The sequence below is a fragment of the Pseudorasbora parva genome, chromosome 13, assembly GCF_024679245.1.
Source record: "Pseudorasbora parva isolate DD20220531a chromosome 13, ASM2467924v1, whole genome shotgun sequence".
Classification (NCBI taxonomy): Eukaryota; Metazoa; Chordata; class Actinopteri; order Cypriniformes; family Gobionidae; genus Pseudorasbora; species Pseudorasbora parva.
The window spans coordinates 4714460-4735564 of NC_090184.1; the positions used below are offsets into that span (position 1 = coordinate 4714460).

At 39.0% G+C, this 21105-nt stretch overlaps 1 protein-coding gene across 4 annotated transcripts in view; it reads left to right on the top strand.

Moving 5' to 3' along the window:
* Positions 1 to 19956, top strand: part of cabin1 (calcineurin binding protein 1) — a 179306-nt gene extending 159350 nt beyond the window's left edge. For all 4 annotated transcript variants that reach the window (XM_067412998.1, XM_067412999.1, XM_067413000.1 and 1 more), the window contains 4 exons: positions 7655 to 7928; positions 10827 to 10982; positions 14427 to 14611; positions 17680 to 19956. In XM_067412998.1, coding sequence (XP_067269099.1) covers positions 7655 to 7928; positions 10827 to 10982; positions 14427 to 14611; positions 17680 to 17823 — 759 coding nt within the window. In that variant the 3' untranslated portion in view covers positions 17824 to 19956. The remainder of the gene's footprint in view (positions 1 to 7654; positions 7929 to 10826; positions 10983 to 14426; positions 14612 to 17679) is intronic.
* The last annotated feature ends 1149 nt before the right edge of the window (positions 19957 to 21105 follow it).

A 21105-nucleotide genomic window follows, 5' to 3' on the forward strand; every position in this document is an offset into this window, starting at 1 on the left:
ATTATTGTGGACACTGATACTGTGATTATCAGGATTATTAAATGAATAAAAAGTTCAAAAGAACAGCATTTATTTGAAATGGAATCTTTTGTAACATTATAAATGTCTCTGCTATCGCTTATGATCAATTTAATGAATTATTGTTGAATAAAAGTAATTTCTTGAAAAATAAAAAATAAAACTTTTCCTGAACCTAACTTTTGAATGGAAATTTAAATTCAAATATTGCATGTCAAGATGTGTTTGACACCAAGCGCCGTTAATTAATGTCTCCTATGAACTTTTCAGTCATGTAGTGCACTTTATACTTTATATTCTGTTCTGACTTTGAATGCTTCTGACTCGATCTCCCAGCGCTGTTATTTGTAACGATGAGTTTGTTCTGAGCTCGTGCTGCGCTGACTAATATTGGTCCGAGCTGATAAACAGCTCAAGTGAGAAACATGGTTACGTTCCGCTTTCGTTTCGTTTGTTATTTGATGTTTTTCTTATGCAACAGAAATGGCAGCTGGTTTAAGTTGGCCAATGGTTTCGCACCAGTGCGAGTCGACCTCTAACTTAATTTTCTCACACCGGCAAGAAAAAAGGTTGCAAAATGTCTCAGTTTAGCCAACGGTCCGTGACGTCTGAGGCTGAGACCACACACCTCCTCGTCATCAAGCCAGTCGCTCCTGAAGTTCATGTGCAGCATCCAAACACTGTAAGCCTCTGTCATTCCTCAATGGCTGTAATTGCTGGAGGTCCATTAACATGTTTGGAGTTGATTAACTTCCTGTCTGTGGGTTGCTGTCTCTTTGTGGTGTCTCTTGCTCAGCTGTGAAATGAGTTGTCATTTAAGGCTACAGGAAGAGCTGTTGTTGTTTTGAGGGGTTATGAATGCTTTTGTTTGCTGTTTGTTGTCGTTTGAGTAATCGTGGGGCTTTTAAGAGTGCAGAAGAGAGTCAACAGAGAGCCACTATAGCAAATTCACATGCGAGGACTGGCTTTTTTTAAATGCACAGGTGAATGTGAAAGTGTTTTATCCTGTGCATGGGAATAAAAAACCTCACTGTGAACCACAACACATGCATGCTAATGGCCCTCGCAAACATTTACCATGGTAACCATGATTTCAATGTGTAATTTTTACAAACGTCTTTATTCCGGGAGGGTTTTTCCGTATTCATACCCACATGAATGTGTAAATCTGTGGGGGTAAAAATGGTCTTTTTAAATACATTTAAAAATAATGGATACAACAGTTTCCGACACGAGTTAGCGGCGCCATCTATTTGCTGTGTGGGGGACACACTTGCCATCAGCCAGGGTCCAAAAACAATGCTGCTAAGCGCAAAATGTGTTAATAATAATATTAATAAATACTTCTACTGTTTTAAAGTAGAATTTTATATACAACAGTATTGTGATATAGAGTGAGTCAAGTTTTTAATTCAATTTTTTTTTTGTCTCTTCTGCTCACCAAGGCTGAAAAAAACTGATAAAAACAGTAGTATTGTAAAATATTTGATAACACTTTAGTATGGGGAACACATATTCACTATCAAAGGAGTACTTCAGCGCTGGGAAGATGAATCTGTATTTAAACTGGGTCATCAATGTAGTAGAAATGTGAAATTATTTTTTAATTTGGTGCCGTCTAGACTGAGAAAAGACAGAAAATGTATTTTTGTCTCATGGGAATGAAAGACTACAATTCCCAGAATGCTTCGCTGCCCTGTGAGGCAAGTCACCGCTACTTGATTACAGTGACTGAGTTAGAGAAGACACTACAATTAAAAACTGAACGTGTGTGTTCAATATAATGAGTGAGTTGCCACGCGAGTATCACAGCACTGAGCACTGACTGCAGGAGTGAGATAAATGAGCTGATGAGGTCTCGTGATGAGAGCTGAGGTAATCGCGACTACACTCGCGGCATACATTCACAACGTGAGTTCAGTCTGGCGCGTTTCAGTTCATGCCTTTGCAAACTTAACTTTCATAGAAATTAATTAGAGAAGTTAAAAGACTTACATTGCTCACCATAGCTCCGTTTAAATGAGTGCCTGTAGCTGCCAGCTGAGTGCTGTGAGTGTGATCTCCATCCCCATACGCTGGTTCAAAACATGCGGAAATGGCTCCCTCTGCTGGCTGTAGTCTTTAGCCTTTGGGCAAACATTCCTCCTATGATGCAAATATCGTCAATTTGCATCATAGGAGGAATTTTTCCAGAAATAAAATGCATAAATCTCTTGCCTCAGGGGGATATGAGGGGGGAAAGCACAATCATTTGAATATACTCCAGGGTTTCTACTGATACAAAGCCATATGCTAATCGCTGAAGTAACCCTTTAACTACGACTTTTGCCTCAATAAACTGCTAATTTACTGCATATTAATAGTTAGTAAGATAGTTTTTGTAGCATTTAAGTTTAGGTATTAGGTCGGATTAAGGGATGTAGAATAAGGCATTAATATGTGCTTTATAAGTACTAATACACAGCCAATATCCTAGTAATATGCATGCTAATAAGCAACTTGTTAATAGTTAATAACTGAACCTTAAAATAAAGTGTTACCAAATATTTTTACTATTTAAAAAATGAATATATAGTAAAGTGTAATTTATTCATGTGTCAAAGCTGAATTTTCATCATCAGTCTTCAGTACCACATGATCCTTCAGAAATCATTCTCGTCGCAGATGCATAGAAATGTGCTAAAAAACATTTATAATACCTCAGCACTGAAATGGAGCCATGGCAACCGACCACAACACCACTCAAATATATTCACTACAGTTATTGTTACCTCTGAAGAGTCGATATAGTGTGGGATCTCTTTCAAACACTTCTTTCTGAATCATTCTGTTGTTTTGTTGAAATGGTTATGACCGTTTTATTACAGGAACAGTAATAACTATGGTTGGAACCACTTTGGATAAATATTTTGTGGGCAATTTACTTTATGATTGTATAATTACGGTATCTGATGAGCATCAGTTTGCTTTCCCAATGAAATAGTCTGTTTACTTGCAATTATGAAATCCAGCCTCTTATGCAAATTGCAGGTCACATTTCTGTTTGATAAACTCAAAACTGACACACGGCCTCATTGGCATATCTCTGTGTTGTCTAATTCACATCTGTGTCCAGTATGTTAAGAGGTTAGCCCATATTTAAGCGCACATGTCCGAGCACATGGTTGTGCCTTTTCCATACAGGATTGTGCGAAAGCACCTCCTGTGCTCCCTGCAGCATAACTCTACACACGTGTAACTGAAGCAAACAGTTAAATGAAACACCTTCTGTGGTGTAGTCCTTTATTTCTACACCTCTCTCCATTAGCCCCGTCTCTGCTTTAGTGTGACCATTTGGCCCTCTAGTGGTCAAAATGTGCAGGTTGGGGACAAATGCATGTTACCGTTTTGACATCTGTACAGATATTGGAGTTGAGAGATGAATCTTTGTTTTTCTGGTAGATAATATCTGTGCTGTGGCCTAGACCAGAGACCTCACTAGGGAAACATGTCCTGATTCCTTTACGTCTTTACCTCACGCCTCAAAAATGAAGTCAGCTTGGGGAAAAAAGACTGTAAATAATTTATGGATGCCTCTGTTTGGTGTATTGCTGTGCATTAGTTGCAAACTAAAAGTGTAATAAACTCATAAAACCAATCAGGCATAGCATTATGACCACCTTCCTAATACTGTGTTGTTCCCCCTTTTGCTGCCAACAGGACAGGGCCCAGCATGGGCACCCTGATTGACAGCTTTCTATCAGAACCACCATTAACTTCTGGAGCAGTTTGAGCTCCAGTAGCTCGTCTGTTTGATCGGACCACACGGGCCAGCCTTTGCTCCCCACGTGCATCAATGAGCCTTGGCCGCCCATGACCCTGTGGCCGGTTCTCCTCTGTTCCTCTTGGAGCACTTTTGATAGATACTGACCACTGCAGACCGGGAACAGCCCACAAGAGCTGCAGTTTTGGAGATCCTCTGACCCAGACGTCTAGCATTACATGGCCCTTGTCAAACTCGCTCAAATCCTTACACTTGCCCATTTTTCCTGATTATAACACATCAACTTTGAGGACAACATGTTCACTTTCTGCCTAATATATCCCACACACTAAAAGGGTGCTGTGATGAAAATATAATAAATGTTATTTTTCTATAAAGTAAAAAAGTAACTAGAATCGAGAATTGACCTGTTGCATGATTAAATGTGCACAGGTTCTCATAGATGCATTAAAAAAGCATACAGAATTTCATAGAGACTTGCAGATGGTGTGTTTTGCCTTGGGCCAATAAGAAACCTCTCAGAACACCCTATATCAATATCTTAGAAACATGCCTTAGAGCAGTGTTTCCCAAACCTGTCCTGGAGGACCACCAACCCTGCACATTTTGCATGTTTCCCTCATCAGACACACCTGGTCCAACTCATCAGCTCATTAGAAGAGATGGCAAGACCTGAAGTGGGTGTGTCTGATGAGGGAGGCATACAAAATGTGCTGGGCTGGTGGTCCTCCAGGACAGGTTTGGGAAACACTGCCTTAAAAACTTCATAGCAACACCCTGGAAACCACCTGTAACACCCTAGCCTACTTGCAGTGAGAAACCACTCACATGTCAAATGTCAAAATGTTATTACAGTATTTTTAATCAAGAATTGACCTGCCGTATGATACAATGTACAAAAACATCTCATAGAGGCATTAAAGCACGGACCGGTAGAAACTTGGGAGAGTTGTCTTTTCTCCTAGTTTTACGCATGCAATCTCTTTTATCATACGCTGCAGTTTTGTTCCTACCTACAGAAGCTTTTCCTGAACATTAGTGCAAAAAACAACAACTAAAAAACAAGATCTGCACCGCCCAACTCTTCTGAGAGAGAGCGAGACGGAGCGAAGTGCGTGGACGTTTGATCAGCTATTGGCTGCGCTTTGGCTCTGTTGCTATGGCAACAGCTGGTTCTGTTGTCGTGTAGTTTGTTTGTGGAGCCGCGAGCATGTCCCTGAGTGCTGCTCTCAAGACACACACACACGCACGCACACACACAGGACCCGGAGCCGTTTAGTTTGTTTGCCTGTTCACATGCTTTTTCTGCTGTGTGTCTACTGAATCGTCCATCTTGATGGAGGGGTTTTGGCAGGGATAAATGAAACACTAAGTTCACAGGTAGGCCTCGAGGATGCAGCTGATTGGATAATCAAGTTTGTAGCATGGATATTTGCTCAACAAGTGCGTTTCCTGCTCATTGATTGGTGTTTTAGTGGCTATATTGTTGTTATACTAATTCTAAAGTAGTTCTTAATTAGTTAAAGTGCTGCTTGCTGAATTGTATTAAGTTTATAATGCTTATTTATTATGAGTTTTGTGTTATTGACTGGTAGATCAGGTATGGCGGCCTCTGATGACATCATAAAATCTTACTCCCTCGACGTGATGGGGTGTGTGTGGTGATGAATCGCATATAGCTTTGATCATAACCAAAACAAATGAAACGGTTATAGACCACTGTTGTAAGAATTAAGGACTTTCAAGTACTTCACACAACTTTTTCCAGCACTTAAAGCTCAAAAGACTGAATATTTTCCAATTTAAATGGTATTTTTAATGTGATGACCAACATTTTTATAATAAAAAAAGATTTTTTGTTCATCCTTCAAAGGTCTGAATTTGTAAAACTAAAAATTGCGTAATAGGAAAACTAACACTTGGTGAAATACAAAACACTTGTATTTTATAATTTAAAAAAAGACTCAAAATTACCACTATAACCAGTAGATGGCGGCAGAGGAGCTCTTATTTTCTTATTAGCCCTTTCCACTTCCTAACATAGTTTGTTCTCACGTTTTGATTTTTGAATTGATTATTAGAGGTTATTATAGGTTAGGTTATAAAATCACTATTATAAACATTAAAAAAAATCTGAATTCTGTATATTTTTGTACTGAAGTGTGAAGTGTATATTTGTAGGAAAGGTCACTGAGCCTCATGAAACGACAACAATGTCACATTGTGAACGAAATTAAACACAGGCAACGAGTAAAGAGCACTTAATTTATAATCAGTAAATCTTCAAAATGACTCGTTTATTTACATTGTGTCTGCTTTGTGTGTTATAATGTGAGGATTTGTGCGTTTTTAAAACATAGAAAATTTACACGAAACAAACTCCTTCAGCATTTTGAACAACACTGAGTGGATTTCTCACTACCGGTAAATCCTCTGATTGGTCCTTGTTTTCAGCAGAAATCCCTGTGATTGGCTACAATACAGACACATTTGCAGCACTGTTGAACTCATGTGACTCAAATATAACAACCAGGGGCCTGTACATTTAAGCTGGTTTCGCTGGCTAGCCAGATTTGTTTAAGCTTCGTTTGTGCCAATCCTGGGTTTTAGGTCCCATTAAAGTGGTTTGGCTTTTAGCTGTGTTCATCGCCATAGTGAACTGTGTTCATAACTTGCGCTCCACGGCTAACCTGCTCTGGGGGAGGTTATGTTCTGGATTAGAGATCTCAAACTGAAATTGGACCAATCAGCTGTGAGTAAAGTGACACACTTCTGGTGCAATTAAAGTCACTTCCCCTGTTTTTACACACAGCGTGTGATTGGCTGTTCACTGCTGATGTCACAGCGTGTGATTGGCTGTTCACTGCTGATGTCACAGCGTGTGATTGGCTGTTCACTGCTGATGTCACAGCTAAACTCCTGAACTCAGGATCAAAGCCTGAGTTAACGGAGAAAGCTGATGATCAGCATCATGGGACCAACAAAGCCTTAATACAATGGTTTGGTTTTGTCAACTCAAAACTAATCCTGTAACCCTGAGTTTGTTAAACTACCATCATGGTACAGGTCCCTGATCACTTTAACTTTTAATAAAACAATCACAAATTAAATGTTACCCGTAGTATTACAGGTATTGACCTGAGTAGGAAGTCAAGGTCTGACGTACCTTGTTGAGTGCGTTTACATGCACGTTCTTAAGCAGATTATGCTTAATAAAGCGACAACGAACATGGTCATGTAAACGCGTTGACTCGTTTTCTTTTATCGGAGTATTAACCTGCCTTCTGTCGGCTTATTGAAGTGCGCATGTGTGATAGGTGACAAGCACGCATACTTCATTTTTTACAGTCTATGACTTAGAGCAGATTTAAATGCATCCAGACAGAGCGAGCGTTTTGCATATAAGAAATAAGGACATATATCACAAACGCAGACTCTTTTAAGACCCAGAACATTGTAAAGATGTGTTCTCACCTCATGCAGCAGAAGTAGAAGAGATCAGTCAAACGCTGCATCTGGAACTGCATGAGGGATAATATGAGCCGTAAATCTCCTGCTGACACGCTTTATTTAACATCACAACTGACGGAACATTAGGAATACTCCAAGTCAGATTCAGACATTATTATTTATGACGTCACTACAATTAAATAACCCGGTTTATTATTAAAATCATGTAACTAGGTTTACTTGAGTTGTCAGTTTACTGGTGTGCATGTAAACGTGCTCATTGATACCCCTAGTGAGATGCATAGCAGTAAAGAGATCGATCATCAACTTATTTCAGTCTTGTTTCTATCACTTTTTCTTTGGCTCCATTGTATTACTGAAAGAGGTGACGTCAGCTCATGGCACTATTTTTCTGTCTCGCAGGGCTTCGGCGACGCGCCCACCACTCCCAAGTTTAGTAAAGACCAGCGAGACATCTTCTTCCCAGCATCGTTCTCCACGCCGTGCCTCCACACACACACATACCCAGCATCAGCGCAGGACGGGGAGGCAAAGCTGAGCAAGACCCCTCGGCCGCTTCTCATCCAGACACAGACACACAGCACCCCAACGCAGATCTACTGCCAACCCGACCAATCGCAGCCGCGCAAGACGCCTAGCCAGCCAATAGCAAGCATGGCCTTCTTGCCCCACACAGGTACTGTATCTAATAATCTAATCCTTTTTGCAGTGATGCATAAAAGAATCAACTGTATATTAAGGGTTGTATGGCGTGTTTGTTCATGAAATTATACATGCTGTTTACGATTTACTCTATATAACCCTTTTCTGTTGTGGATCAACAAAAGTTTGATTACTGATAGAGCCAGCTGTCGCTCTTTCTGTCTCACTTCCTCCTCTGTTTAGGCTGATGTGTTCTGTGCTTCATGCTCTGTTGCTAAGGAAACAAGGATAAATGCTCAAATGCATGATTGTGTTAAGCGTGCATGTATACGACTGTGTGTGTGTGTGTGTGTGTGTGTGTGTGTGTGTGTGTGTGTGTGTGTGTGTGTCCTTGAGAGGGTAAATGAAAGTGCATGATGCACTACAACATAATCAGGTTTGAGTCTGTCAGCGCAGTCTTTGAAATTCAGCCACGCGTTCTGCCGTATTAAAGCTTAAAAAATCATTTTTTATCATGAGCAGATCATCAAACGACCATAAACATACTTAGATGTACACAGACTTGTATCTGCCTCTGTATTATAGATCAGTGGTTTGATCAGAGTCAGTGGTTATCAGACCCTGTCATTCTTACAGCCATAGACACATTTTACTCCATCCGGAGGCTCTTTAATAAACACTGAAAAACAAAGGCAAATATCACTATATCATAAAAATCATCTTAATGTTGATATGCATCAGCGTTGTTTTTGTTACAGGAATTCTGCAAGTCTTAAAAAAAAGTTGAATTCACCCTTACACGAATTAAAACGGAGAAGAAAGTCTTAAAGTCAAGTCATGGCATTAAATGTTTCATGCATTGCAAAAAAAGGAATATTTTCCTCTGTTTTTATCCTTTTGTCCAGTACAAATATCTAAACAAGTTTAAATCAAGGTACATTTACTTGAGATGCAAATGTAAAATGAAGTCTTGAAAAATGTAACAAAAGTTTATGCTTAAAACAAGAACAAATATCGGTCAAATCTTCTAAATTAAGCAGATTCTTTTCTGAGCCCGTTGGCAGATATTTATTCTTGGTTTAGTAATAAACTACTCATTTTGATAAATTTCACAGAAAAAAAGACTTCATCTTTTGTCATTTTACATCTGAAGTACATCCTCTTGATTTGGGAACCTTTAGATATTTGTACTGGGATGAAGACAGAGATACTGAGGATTAAGGAAAAACATCTCTTTACTGCAGTGTGATCAGAAGGGGCAGTAAAAGATATTTCCAGATTGTACTGATTTTCAAGCTTATTTTTTAGTAAAATGACTTAAAAAGTAACACGTCTGTGGGAAGATGTGTTTACAAACTCATTGTTTCACCCTAGACGTTTACATTTAGAGAACATATCGACACATTGTGCTCCCTTCCATTTATTCCTTAAAGTTTTTTTAATTAGACTTAAAAGGTCTTAAGTCCTAAAGGAGTGGTTCCGTGTTTTTTTTCTAGGCTTGGTTGTGTTTATGGGGCGCAGTATAACATGTCTTAATACTTCTTTTTTTTTTTTTTTAAACGCCGTATTTATCTTATATGTGACCTTTATTCCCCACCGCTGTCTCCACTGTCCTTTGAACGGCTCGTTTGCTTCCTGCTTCTATGAAGCTCATCCCTCTGAAAAACGCAATGGTCTTAGATTGGTTAGATGGCCAAATGTAGTTTCCTGTATTTTTATTGGCTGAAGTGCCAAGCACAGGTTGTCCGGAAACGCCACGCCCCTTCCCATTACGGGCAGAAGTCACATCTGCGGAGACTAGCAAGGGTTTATGATGCCACCAACCCAGGAAGAAGCTCGTTGTAGTCCAAACCGGCCGTTTTTGTAGGCAATAAACTGCCGTAACATTAAAAGACAATATCTCCGTTTGCATTGAACTTTCAGCGCTGTAACTTTGCAGATACTGTTTATGCTCAAGCAGCAACATTACACACTAACTAAAGTTAAAAAAGTCAAATCGCATGCAGCCACCCCTTTAAATTTACCCTTCATAAAATCTGAAGAAACTGTGTTACCTTATGCTATTAAAAATCGTTATCTATATAAAATATAGATATTAGATTTAAAAACTTGAAAAAAATAATAATTTGAAATGTTGCTTCGGCATCTGACTTAAACTGTAATAAAAATAAATTAAAGGTCCCGTTTTTCGCGTGTTTTTGAAGCTTTGATTATGTTTACAGTGTGCAATATAAAATGAGTTCATGTTTCGCATGTCAAAAAACACAGTATTTTTCACACTATTGACTTATCTGTACAGCGCTGTTTCCTCTGTCCTAAAAACGGCCTGATGATTTCCTTGTTCTATGAAGTCCCTCCTTCAGAAACACGTAACGAGTTCTGATTGGGCCAGCGCTTCCCGTGTTGTGATTGGACAGCAGCTTAGCGCACTTTGCCTGGAAAGGTCCCGCCTCTTACCATAACGGGGAGATGCAATCGCTGAATGCGCGCTCTTCTCCACGTGGGAGAGCAACGAGACCACGCCCCCTATTTTGCGTGCTCTTGTGGGCGGAGCTTTAGTCAACAAACGGTTCTAGTGACGTCATTACAGCAGGAAGTGCAGCGGTGTAGTCCAAACCGGCCGTTCGCTGAAGGCTTTGAAAGGGAACTTCTGTTAAATAAAATATCTCGCTTGGCATTGAACTTTGAGCTTTAGAATTTTACAGGTATTATTTATGCTCTAACAGCAACATTTCACAATAACTAAAGTTTGAAAGATGGAATCGCGAAGAACGGGACCTTTAAAGCTACATTTTAAAAAAGACAAAAGCATATAACTAAAGCTAATATAATACAGAATTCAGTTGATTTGCACTCACACAAAATCTGTTTGAATGTGGCTCATCGAGTCGGATTTGAGGGCCTAAAGGATCTGTTTCCTGTGTGTGTGTAGAGGAGCGAGAGGAGGCGGCGAGCGAGGGTCTGCTGTACCGCCAGCACGAGTCTCACCTGTGTCAGCAGATGAAGATGGCCAGCGTCTCTCAGATCCACAGCACACAGGAGTGGGCCGCACATGAGCCGCCGTCCTGCTCCGCACACACCAGCGCAGGTAATGCAGAGCCACATACTGCAAACTACAACTGTCTGAAAGTTAAAGGGTTAGTGCACCCAAAAATGAAAATTCTGTCATTAAATTACTTACCCAACATATCTTTCGACACCCGTAAGACCGCCGTTCATCTTCAGACACAGATGAAGATATTAGTGTTGAAATCCGATGGCTCAGAAAGGCCTTCATTGACACCAATGTCATTTCCTCTCTCAAGACCCATAAAGGCACTAAAGACGTCGTTACAAAGCCCATCTCACTACAGCGGCTCTACAATCATTTATGAAGAGACCAGAATATTTTTTTGTGCGCAAAATAACTAATTAAAGCTGCTGTTTTTAACTTTTTTGTGTGATCAAGATTTACTAAAAGTATCTAATAAGAATGTACAAGATGAATCCATTTTCCAAACCGTGTCTTTGTCTTACCTGGAATAATAATGGTACACTTTAGGGGTGTCCCCGACTAAGGATTTACACATTCGAATCAGAATTTTCTAATCTCTATGGTCGACCGATAATCGAATAATCTATGTGTGTGTAAAGCATAGACCGGGAAAAAAACCCCGGTATAAACAGGTTGGGAAGGGCAGGACACTAGTCAGCAGGAGGCTAAGACTATTTTTATTTTACTTTACACACGGCACACAGCCACCACTTTTAATAAAGTGATCAAAACTAGGCTACACTACACATTCGTAATTTAACTGTTCTCTCATAACATTTAAAAGCCGCGATCGAAACACAGAACATCACACAAATATATAAAAGAACATTTTGATAAATAAACCTAAAAAAATACCTGCCTAGAGAGGAAAAGAACACTTTGAGTGTGTTTATATGCACGTTCTTAAGCCGATTGTGCCTGAAGGGGGTGAGCACACCGGACTGAAGCTCAGCGCCGTGTCTCAGGGATCTCACACCAGGCAGACGTGAACATTATATACACCTGAGCTCAATTTTGAATCGACTTCTGACAGAACAGCTGCACAATGAGTGTATCTTATAGCACAGGGTGAAATCAGTATGTACATTTACGATTTGAGGGAAATATACATTTAATCGCCGCGGACAGGCGTCAAATGCCACCGTCGGTGTATATGTGTTCGAATTTTAAAGGCGCGGCCGGTGCGAAGCTCAGTGCCCTTAAAGGGGCGATCGCTCAGCGCCACGACACGTCTTTATAACACTAATATTGAGCACCCCCATATTGCCAAAATGGTAGGATCCTCGTTTCATAACACCCGTGAAGATTCGACCATGAGATCAGTGGTCGAATCCGGTTCTGCATATCGATGCATCGAATCTTCGACTATTAGGGGTCACCCCTAGTACACTTATAATAAGTGTTTATATTGTGACTATTTCGGGCCAGACTGGTAGATACCGCTGCGGAGGAGCACAGTCCCTCATGTGATTAGCTATAGACATAAACAGAGAGAAGTAGCTCCAGCTGAAATGTTCTTCCGCGAGATGCATGCAGTTCTGTTTATTAACCACTAGAGCTCAAAAAGTTACGAACTGCAGCTTTAACGACTTATATAGTGATGGGCCGATTTCAAAACAAAGATTCGAACCGTTATGAATCAGTGAATCGATTCATGATTCAGATCGCCAAAGTCACATGATTTCAGCAGTTTGACACGCGATCCGAATCATGAATCGATTCACTGATTCATAACGGTTCGAATCTTTTTGAAAACGGCCCATCACTATATAAGTCGTTATTTCTTTTCTTTTCTTTTTTGCGCACAAAAACTCTTCACTCTCCTCGTCGCTTCATAAATGATTGTAGAGCCGCTGTAGTGAGATGGGCTTTGTAACTTCGTCTTAGTGCCTTTATGGGTCTTGAGAGAGGAAAGTCATTGGTGTCAATCTTCATCTGTGTGAGAAGATGAGCGGAGGTCTGATGGGTGTCCAGCGACATTAGGGTGAGGAATTGATTGTATTTTCATTTTTGGGTGAACTAATCCTTTAACCTCTATTCATCAGTCTGGGGTCATTAACCCTATAAAGCCTACTGCATCATATTTTATTTGATACGCAAATTTTTAAAGCCTATCAACATGATTATCAAAGCTTTGCTGAAGAACCTCAGACTATTTTTTTAAAAATAAGTAAAAGCCATTTTATAGCAAGTAAAAGCCCTTTTAGTATAATTGTACAAATGTCCTGCTTTCTAAAATGATCTTCAATGATTTTAATTAAACTTAGAGTAATTTTTATATTGTTCAAGATCAAGATTGCAAGTAATATTCCTGGACTGGAGCAACTTTTCTGTTGTTCAAATGTATCTGTGTCTCAAATATGATCATCAGGCTTTGTTTTATTTGTTCATCTCTCAATCATCATTGTATTACATTGCATCATATTTTAAAACTAGAGCTTTGATCATAAAGCTAAGCAGTTAAATATAATCTTACTAAGACATATTATTTGCAGATATAGAGATATGACTGAAATTTCTATTCGTGTTATGTCAGTAGTCTGTTATAAAATCTCATTGATTTACATTACAACCATCAGAATATCTCTATATCTTCCTTTTTGGCGATATAAAAATGTTTGTGAATAGATTTTGTGTTTTTTGTCCCTCATCATAAAAGTATGATTTATCAATAATTATACTAAACAAAAATGCATACAAACTTTTTTATTTAGATTTTTTATAAAGGTTCAATAAACCATTTCAAAAAATAAAAATCTTCTGAAAATTATTTAATCTTTCCAGGGATCAAGAAATGCTTTTTTTGGCAAGGATGCATAACATTTTTCAAAAGTGGCAGAAAAGACATTCATAAAGTTACACAAGTTTTTTTATTTCAAATAAATGCTGTTCTTTTGAACTCTCTATTCACCAAATAATCCTGAAAGCAACATTGATAATAATCATAAATGTTTCTTGAGCATCAAATCAAACATTTCTGATGGATCATGTGACACTGAAGACTGGAGTAATGATGATAATTTCAGCTTTAATCACAGGAATACATTACACTATATATTCACATAGAAAACAGTTATTTTAAATTGTAATATTTCACAATATTACAAATTTTATTGAATTTTTGATCAAATAAATTTAGCCTTGGTGAGCAGGAGACTGAAATCTTACAGAAATGGATCTTTTGAATGCTAGTGTAATTATTTGTCATATGATTTATAAATATGTAAATAATATACAATAATTAATTATATGACACCTACTCATTCTCCACTTCAGTTTGTCACATTTGTAGAATAATAGTCATTTGCTGTATTTTTATGATTTAGTTTATATTTTTAATCCTTATCCACTGTATCTTAAATGGCTCTATTGTTGTTTAATTGTCATTTAACGGTCGTATCTTCTTGCCTGTAAAGCACTTTAAACTGCATTCATTTGTTTGGAGAAGTGCTATATAAATAAAAAAAAATTTTTTTTTTTTTTAAATGATTTCTCCAGAAAGTGACCCGTCGAAGCAGGGCGATGCGAGTCGCATCCGCTCCAGGATCCCACCCAACATGCCCAAACTGGTGATTCCCTCCACGGTCACTAAATTCCCCCCGGAGATCACCGTCACGCCCCCCACGCCCACCCTGCTCTCGCCCAAAGGTAGCATCTCTGAGGAGACCAAACAGAAACTCAAGGTTGGTGTTTTAATTCACTCATCACACTTCAAAGCAGGGCTGCAACTAACCATTATTTTGAGAATCGATTCGTTGGCAGATTATTTTTTCCAACTAATCTGATAACATTTTTACAAAACGCACTACTCCACATCCTGCTTAATGCTGTCCTTCAAACATGTCAGCTGAGAGCTATGAAAACATCGACTGACAAGCCAGACCCACATCAAGATGTTTGGTCTGGAAACTCACCATTGGCAGCTCAATCTGAGGGGCGGATAACGGTTGTCTCTCAAACTCCCTCTGCACGCGATAGGATAGCGCTACAACCAACCAGAGCAACGAAGGTGAAGCAGAGCTCGCTGACTGATTAAACATTCGCCGTATCCGTTCGGCTAAACTCCGAACACATCTTCCCTTTTTAAGAATGACTTCAGTGCCGTTCTTTGTTCTTTTCTCAGAGAAAAGCTTAACTCAAGTCTTCCAGAGTCACGGTCAAAGCTGATTCGAGACCGCCGTTCGCCAGTTTCTGTGTTTACTAGAAGCACACAAACGCAACTCGGCCGTCATCATTATGGCCCCGCCCACCGACTCTATACACGACGTGATTGGCCCGTCCAGATTGTGAGGAATACAGCTCAGATGGGTATTGAGAGTTCCTAGATGACACTTGCGGGCAGATTAAATTTGCTGGCGCTAGGGTGCGTCTAGATTTCTAGGCTAATGAAAACACACATAGTGAATAACATAATAAACCTTACAAAAGTTACAGTGAATAAAACTAAAATAAGAATAAATAAATAAATAACAGGGTTATTGTAGTTATTCGACGGTATCCACAAATTAACCAGTTTTGCTTCAATCCATAGTTTAACTGGTATTTGTGTGGTTATACAAATGGCAATCAATTACTATAATAAAACCATGGTTAATTTTCATAAGTGTATATCTGTTCCAAACATTATGTGCAAAAAAAAAGTTACTAAGCAAACAGACAGTTTAAATACCTGCATTAAAATATTAAAGAAAAAGAAAAACACACAAACTCAGTGTTAGCAGATAAGAGGAATGTCCTGCTGGAACACACACACACACACACACACACACACTTGCTAATACGGATAAAGTACCTGTTACTGTCATTTCTTTATCCTGTATAATCTTACATTTACATTACACGCTGCAATAGTTGAATTACATTGACTTTTAAAACTAAATTTATCCTCCAACAGAAGATATTTCAGCTAAATGAATGTTTTGCGCTGAGTATTGTCTCTCAGGATGGAAATACATGCGTGAATTAGTAGCATTTACAGATGAGGATATAACTACTGTTCTCTGTATAGATCAGTGGATATAACCTGTGAAATGCACTGAGGACACACACACACACGTGTGTTAGGTGTGTTAAACGCTAACGCATTCGCTTGAAGCTAAACAAATTGCTCATGTTTTTGGCGCTTGGATCATGTACCTTTCCCACAGCAGCGCACTCTGTTTTTAATGCATTTTGTCCATTGAAATGCTTTATTCAGTGCTGTCTGTCATTTGGCGTGACTGTCGATGATTTTCATTATCGATTTTATCGACTAGATGTTGCAGCCCGACAGCCGATAAGCATACTTTGCAATATTCACACATCACCAGATACAATGACCCAAAATTAAGGTTGGGTAGCGAAACCCAGTGCTAATATAGCATCGGTACCTATACAACCGATATATGTACCGGACAGATTTCGCAGATTTCGGTTCCTCATTTCGGTGCCATCAAACGTGCTTTGGCTGGCGCTGAGCCAGAGACACACACACACTCAGCGCTCATCACATATCCCAACGATTCAGTGTTTTCAACCACATCATGTTTATTTTAGGTTTCAGACATTTAAATGCACATAAGTAACGGCAATAAACACGCTGATGTCTGTGGAAATGGCAATAACAATCCTTTCAGACAGTTATTTGATTGTGTTTTATTCATATCAGACACACATTATATAAGTTAAATTAGCTTATACTCTATTTTTCTCCGAGTTCACCGGTCACTTACTTTCATGTATTTCGTGAGACGAGGATGAATTTACGTGATGTAAATCCGACAGATCCGAATCTCTGAGGCGCAAACTAACATGTCGGTGCCCATCACGCACTATAGCTCAACTAACATGATCATTATGACAAAACACATTTACTTAAAGCTGCAGTCCGTAACTTTTTGCACTCTAGTGGTTAATAAACAGTATTGCACGCGTCTTGCGGAAGAACATTGCAGCTGGAGCTACTTCTCTCTGTTTATGTCTATGGCGGATCACACAGGGACTGTGCTCCTCCGCAGCTCTATCTACCAGTCTGGCCGGAATAGTCCCAATATAAACACTTATTATAAGTGTACCATAATGATTCAGGGTAAGACAAAAACATGGTTTAAAAATGGATTCATGTTGTATAATATTTGTAAATCTTGAACACAAAAAAAGTTACAGACAGCAGCTTTAACGTTACACATATTTGATAGATAGCTCATGACAAAAGGTAACAAGTTTGTGATGATTTTAAAGAAAAAAACTATTGTGGCTGCTGTCATGTGATGCGAGGAACATGTTGCATTGCTATTGAAACCATAAGGCGATGTGTTCAAAAATATTTAGCCAGTGAATATGGTCATATTAATGAGAAATAATGCTGAACTGAAGCTGGTTTGTAGCAGACCAAGACGACAGTCTGCTAATATTAATGCTGTAATATCACTAGTGTTAGTGCCGTGTTTTTGTTTTTAAATTGTTTTGTATCTATTTATTTATTTAAGCATACTTTAAACTTTTAATAAACTGTTCAATTTAAAGAATAGAAAAAAAAATCTATAAAAAGACATTGAAAAAGCTTTTAATGCCATCCACATTCATTTTGTGGCTCTTTTTTTTAAAGTATCGATTCAGGCACCGGTACCATTTTAAAAGTACCGGTTTGGCACCGGAATTGTTAAAAACCCATCGATACCCAACCCTACCCAAAATGTATTTGGACACTTTTGAAACGTGTCTTAAATGTCCGATCATGAGCTGTTTGTTGTCTTTCTCTTTATCCCATCAGAATGTGATCCTGTCCTCTCAGTCGGCAGCTAACGTGAAGAAAGACACTCTGGCTCAGCCCGCTTTAGAGGTGCAAGAGACGTCGAGTCAGGAGTCCTCTCTGGAAAGCGAGTCCGACGAGGAAGACGACTACATGGACATTTGAAGCGGGCCGCTTTGACCCGCACTGCTGCAGAACTCTCAAGTCAAATCTCCTTTTGTAACGGTGTATCTGCAGCCAAGCGTCCGGTTTCTATAGCGCGGGTATGCACGTTTTTCAGCGAAAGGGCTTTTTCCTACCCTGGCACTTGTCCTGATGTTTTTGCTCCTCTGCTGCTAAGCATGGACTGTGTTTCTACGTTCTTCTGTTGTTTTTTTGGTTGTGTACAATCCTGCAAAGTGCCATTTTGACTCCAGCAGTTACGCAGCTAACCGCAGCAACCACAGTGGATTCCAGTGACACATCTCGGAAAAGATACTCCACTGGAGGATGGATTGTGTAATATTGGCAGTTCATGTAATGCAATTTACTCACTCAAGAGTTTCTTGGGCATTAAATCCATCACGACGTTGTTTACAGAATTAACAGGAAGTAGGTTTTGCTTGACGTTTTGGTGTAAAATAAACACGTTTCATATCACTACCAAGTTTCGGTGGCGTTGCAAAATGCAACACAGCATGCAAAAGCGTTTTCTCCAGCCGTCTCTGTTTTTCTGCATATGTGCTATTTCTTCTGCCTACACGTATAGTGTGCACATCTCCAGGCTTTAGCTGTCAGCTTTTTAAAGGAGAGCTCTTTAAATCAGCACCACAAGAGTTCAATTACTATTGATTACTGTTAATAGTAATCTGTTGGTTGTAAAAATATCAAATACACGGTATTTTAAGATGCCAAAAATGTCATTGCTGTTCGTGTCTCACGGTTTTGATCTGATTTAGTGTTTTGGTTTGTAGTTTTATTACATTTTCAACGTGAGGGTCGTAAACAAGCGCGGCTGAAAGAGTGACGCATGCCAGTCCTGTCACCAGCACTGAGAACACGTGACGATTATTTTTCATATCACAATTAAAATATGAATGTGATCTAACCTAGCTTCAGAAGAGTAGCTTTTGTTTAAGGATAATGCCAAAATGTCTGGCATCACATCCATTGTTTTGTTTTTTTATGAGATGAAAATGGTGCTGATCTCTTGGTTTTGGCTTTATAAAATAACCTTTGAATGGTTAAATGGAAATTTCACGCAAAAAAAATACTTGCTTTCTTCTGTGGCACACAAAAGGAGAACTTCAGCAGAATGTTCACGCTGCACTTTTCCGTACAATGAAAGTGGATGGAGACCAGGAGCTGTCAATACTCAAAAATGACAAAAACACTTTAAAAAAAAGTCCATATGACCATGTTTTCATATGGAATAATTTTGAAGTCATTACTCATATAAGTCGATACTAATGACTCATTGACATATGGTACGCCACACCAGGTTTTCAGTGAACGACTATCAAATGGCTATAAAAGACTTGAAATCTAGTGCACATGCCATATGGACTACTTTTATAGTGCTTTTTTGTCCTTTTGGAGCCTTTGCTCAACATTTACTGTCGTTGTATGGTTAAAAAACAGCGTGAACATCCTGCCAAACATCCTCTTTTGTGTTCTTTTCGAGTTTATGAAGACACAAATGTACTTTTTTGTGTGAACTGTCCCTTTAACCAAGGAAAAGCGCCCTAATGTTAGTTGTGTTTAGGTTCTTGACCTGTGGGATTTTGTCTCAGACTGAAGTAGCACTGCTTTATCTCGAGCATTAAGAGCATGACAGACTCCAGACGTCAGTGATTTTTCTTCTTCTTCTTCTCGTGACGGCGATCATGGCTGGTGCTGGTCGAGCTGTTTTTCCAGTTCTGGTGTACTTTAGACGGAGGAATGTTTTTTACCGAGCGTTTTCTACTTGTAGATGGATAAATAGCTACCAGTATTTTTTTGAATATGCGAAGACTTTGAAGGACTTTGAAATGTTTCGATGCACTGAGCATGTGTGACCAAACTACCTGTACACAGATAAAGAGATGCTTCTATTTTTCCTCTTTGTAAAGTAATATTTTGTTTGTTGTGGTGTTTTGAATGCTGTCTCTCTATGCTTGTGTTGAGAATGTAAGACGAGGTGTGGAGGTTTTCTGTGCTCTTCAGAGGTATATGGGGTGTTATACTGTCCTCAGGCTTTTTTTCTGAGAAGATTGATATTTCTGACTTGCTGCATTGATGATATCACAAAACCAAAAATACACTTACATTTTTACCTGATCTATGGCGTTTGTTTGTTTTTTTGAGATGAAAAACACCTTAAAGGGGTCATATAATGCCAAGTTAATGATTATTTAGTGTCTAAATTAAAACTTTGTAATATACTTTAATTAAAAATTCTGTTTAGTGTTTTAAGAAATCACTCGTTTAACCTGGTGAAAAACAGCTCTGTTTTCAGCAAGCCGTTTCTGTGCATGTGCCTTTTATGCTAATGAGCTTTGCTCACCCCGCCCCTCTCTTCTGTGAGGGCTTTGAGTGTGAAGCGTTGCTTAGACAACAGAACACCACAATGGCTCAGACGCCATTCTGCTCCAGCGGATCCACAATGGCGGACTTTGACGACGACAGCTTGAGCTCGCTCAGGGCGGGTCTGAGATGAAACGCTGCTGTCAATCAACAGTCGTGGGAGGGCCATCCGACTGTATGACGTCACACATCAAACGGCTTGATTCCAGACAGGTGAAAACATATAAGGAGATTTAAAAAAAAACACTTATCATTATAGGATGGTTGTGTACAGTCTCTACCAACACACATTGCTGTATAATCAACTTGTAAAAGTGCATGTACCATTATATGACCCCTTTAAGAAGTCAACTTTTGTGATTTATAGTTCATGTGAGTTTGCTAGTGTACATTAGTCATCATTAAATGAAAGGTCACCTTGTAATGTTTAATCTAAAATCATAACTGGGTCTTCAGTGAAGCCACAGACTTCTCTCTGGTGACGTGTGCCGAACTTCTCCAATCATTTCGTCCGCTTAAACTCGACTGTAAGCTCACGTTCAGATCAGCCTCCGTCCAATCAGCACCCGATGCAGAGACAAATCCCCGCCCTACATTTATTACTTCAGTTACAACGTCTTTAAACATAGTTCAAATTCACTTAAAACAGACAATAATAACATCAGCATCTAATCATCTGATAAAGAGAATGATTTCTGAAGGGTCATGTGACTGAAGACTGGAGGAATATGGATAAATTCAGCTTTGATCACAGGAATACATTACACTTTAACAAAGAAAACTGTTATTTTAAACCATAATAATATTTCACAATATTACAGTTTTTATTGTAGTTTACATCAAATACAGTAATGAGACTTTTAAACGTGAAAAAAAATATTTTGAATGTTTAAGTTTTAAATA